General features: G+C 40.8%; 1 protein-coding gene across 1 annotated transcript; it reads right to left on the bottom strand.

The window, feature by feature from the left end:
* Positions 1-1,048: 1,048 nt before the first annotated feature.
* On the bottom strand, positions 1,049-2,956 carry LOC131255635 (protein SOB FIVE-LIKE 4-like). The gene has a single exon (XM_058256398.1). The coding sequence runs from the start codon at positions 2,115-2,117 to the stop codon at positions 1,647-1,649; it is 471 nt and encodes a 156-aa protein (XP_058112381.1). The 5' UTR covers positions 2,118-2,956; the 3' UTR covers positions 1,049-1,646.
* Between the last annotated feature and the right edge of the window lie 684 nt (positions 2,957-3,640).

Here is a 3,640-nt window from a genome sequence, read left to right as displayed (position 1 = left end):
CATTCATGCCTGATAGTAGCTATTGGTTCTTGATGCATCAGGATGTACGTGAGTGTCCTGATACGCCCAGATGGGGCCCATTGTTTGGTGATACAGTTTGTTCTGATGGGCCATGCTGTTGACTGGGGGGTCCCAAAATCTCCCAGATCAGAAGATTGTATTGTTAACCCTTTGATCAGTGGTCAGCAATCAGACTTTTAAGAAAGTGCAGCAACGGTCTCAAAAAAAAGTGCAATGACTGACCGTGTGGGATCTTTAATGTAGAAAAAAAGTTTGAGGCCTATAAAATGAACGGTCTGGATTGCCAAATCGTAGGTACCACTTCTATGGATTGGGGCCACTGGCACATTCTTCACGCGTCCTGATGCATGAAGGTATGAAATTCACATGGAATGATTGAAAAATCGGAAGATCTTCAAAGATCAGGATGTCTGATGCACTTTTCACATTGAGGGACAATCAATACAATTTTGGGTATGAATACGGATGTATTTTAATTCTATTGCATTCATCTTACAACAGCCTTCCAAGAAAAAACAAGCATCCATCTGACAATAGAATAGATAGAGAACTAATCACCTACAGCTGGTTGTATACTTGGTCTGCAGCCCAATCTTTCCTACCAACTTGTCACTTTTGTAAGATATCCTATCCACATCAACAGCGGGCCCCACTATGAAGAGCACTTGGAGCATTTTTTTAAAATCCAATCCAGTCATTATCCAGACCACATGGTTGAAATAAATGGACTAGCTGTGTCCTTCCTAATGAGTCGATGGGCCTGATTTTTTGACATGGATGTTCTTCATGGTGGGGCTGCCATTTAAGTGGCTCGGATGATCTAAACAAGTGACTTGTTGAGATGGGGCTGCATGTGAAGTTGGCATGCAATTGTCTGAGGTGACCAGTTCTCTTGATATGAATTTATGTTCAAGTGTCTATTTCTCCATAGATGGGTTCTCTTCATTTGGCATATGAATACATGGTTAGATGGCATGAATGATGAGAACATGGGATGTAAACATTCAAAAACCAGTAAAACAGCTAGTCATCTGCAATCCAAATCTCTGCATAGTTCACATAAACCTCAGGAAATGATGAAATTCTTGAACTATAAACCTCATTGCATCAACGATGGCGCTTTCGCCACCTCATATATGGGTAGACATGCATGCATTTCTACATTGATTTCCCACTTCAGCTACAATTACATAGTTACACTTTATCACAAAGATGTCCGTAGACACTTCTATGAATGGATGGATACATGTTTTACTTATCATATACCTGTAAACCTGGATCCAACAACTGATTGTCTAGCTGCAGTTTTCTGTTAAAGGCTCTTCCGGGCTCGCCAGAGATTTACCTTACAAACCCATTTGCATACTTTGCATGCAAGCATGTATACTATGCTTGCAGACATTCGTAACTTACATACGAAAACACCCATTTGCATCTGGTGCACCTTGGTAGTTCTTAAGAGAGACTTTCAGCTATTTCCTGGGCCTCACCATGCATTTCTCTCTCTCTTTGAGAAGTTACAAGAGAGGAAGAGGAGATTAATCATATGCAAGAACAAACAGTTAAAAAAGAAACTCAAACTCATGGATGAGAAAGACATTTATAGAAAGATAAAAATGCCTACCTTACTGTTTTCCTCTTTTTACTAAGTTGATTTTCCTTACCTTGGAACTACTGCATACAAGAGAAGAATTCCTGTCCGCATGAAGTGGGCCTTCTTTTTCTCTTTCATTCCTTTTTCCTTCATCTTTCCTTTTCTCCTTTTGTTTGGAAACTTTCTTGTATGAATATCCATAATCCTCCTCCTCCCCATCATCACCATCATCATCATCATCATGCTTGGAATGACCCATGCAATGACCCAGGTCAGTATTCTCATATGAATGTTCACGACGACATGGACCGGAAGAAGCGTCCGAAGCCATCGAATCATCGCTATCATCATCACCATATCCGCCGCCGCCAACACCATCATGCTCACTACCATCACCATCATCATCATCATGCATGGGTGAGGCAAGATACATGGTCCAGCCAGATTCACTACTATTACGTTCTTCTTCTGTAACTCCAATGATTTGGGAAGAAGACTCCATTGCTGTAGAATGAAAGGAGAGAGAAACTGAAGAAAGTGATAGGAAGAGAAACAAAACTCCCCAACTAAAACAGCTGTTCCTAAAAACCTCAATCTATACTTCTCTGACCCTTTATCAAATATATAAGAAAAAGAAACGGCTCACCTTCTTAAATAACAACAATCAATTCCCACCACCTGAAAACTCCTATCCCTTTAATTCTCTGACTGCTCCCATCACCCCAAAAGAAAGAAAAAGAAAGCCTTTTTCATGAAATGAAAAACTCAAGAATCCTACTCACAAAAGGAACAAAAGTACCCAAATCCTTACATTTGAAAAAGAAAAAAATGAGGTGGCCCTCTCCTTATTACTCTACACACCTCAGACTCCTAACATCTTTAAAACTCTGCATTGCCATCAATACCATCTTTTTTATTTCTTTTATTTTTTTGAATGCTTGAGAACAAAGGAGAGTGTAAGACCCACCTCCTTAAATAAGGCAAAAGACTCTCTCTCTCTCTCTCTCTCTCTCTCTCTCTCTCTCTCTATTTTGTCTTTCACCACCTTTACTTCCTCTGTCTTGTCATCAACCAAAAAAGCAGCTTTATTTTTATGAAGAATTCAGAGAACCCATCTATTTTTTTTCTTCTTCTTCTTCTTCTGTTTTTGGGTCTCTCACAGATGAGGTTTTGCAAGAGTATTAAGTAGCTTTCCTTGCTACTGTCCTCTCCTGCTGTCTGGGTTTTGCTCTCTTGTCTCTCTCTACCCCCCATAAAGCAGGGCAGTGTCTTGTGTTATAGGGGGAGGAATTTGAATTATAATAGTTAATAATACAAGATATCAATGGCAGTCATGATTTTAGAATTTAAGGTACAAATCCCATGTTTTCCTACAGTAGGAACTCTATCATCCTCAGCTTGAGGATATCTGCAGTGTACTCAGTCTCTTGTCTGTAGTAATCTGACCATTGGTTTTGTTGGGACCTGCTGCGGATGGGACATGCGCCTAAAAATCTTGTTTCCTGTCAGCTTCTGGTTGTTTAATCAGGGAAATGCATCAACGGTCGGCGTTTAACTTATCAGTGGGATTTTTTGGTCATGGTCCATCCACTGTCATGGTCGGCGTCTAACAGATCAATGGTTTGGATCACTTATTCATAGCCCCCAGTTGTAGAAATTGATAAGCTGAGGATATGGTTTGTGGGCATTCTGGGCTGAAGGACCCTACAATTCTTCTTTTAGGTGGGACGCAAAATGACAATGAACCTCCTTTCTGTCTTTTCTATTTTATCCACACCAATCTCCCTTTTCACATGGGAGCGGTTGAATGAGGAAGCGGATTGACTGTGTCCCTGCGCACAGAGGTATTCATGTGCTAGGGCTGTGTGGGTCCCACATAGATGTCCGTGACAAATCCACTCCGTCCATCTGTTTTGAAAGATCACAATAGGACAGAAGTCTACAAATCAGGCAGATCCAAAACTCATGTGGGTCATACCACGTGAAACAGTGGGGATTGAATGCCTGGGGTGACAGAAGTTGTGT

This window comes from Magnolia sinica, chromosome 9, assembly GCF_029962835.1.
Source record: "Magnolia sinica isolate HGM2019 chromosome 9, MsV1, whole genome shotgun sequence".
Lineage (NCBI taxonomy): Eukaryota > Viridiplantae > Streptophyta > Magnoliopsida > Magnoliales > Magnoliaceae > Magnolia > Magnolia sinica.
This window is presented reverse-complemented; position numbering and strand designations above follow the sequence as displayed.

Excerpts from the sequence above, each read along its gene's own strand:
- LOC131255635 (XM_058256398.1), bottom strand. The coding sequence starts at position 2,117 with ATGGAGTCTTCTTCCCAAATCATTGGAGTTACAGAAGAAGAACGTAAT.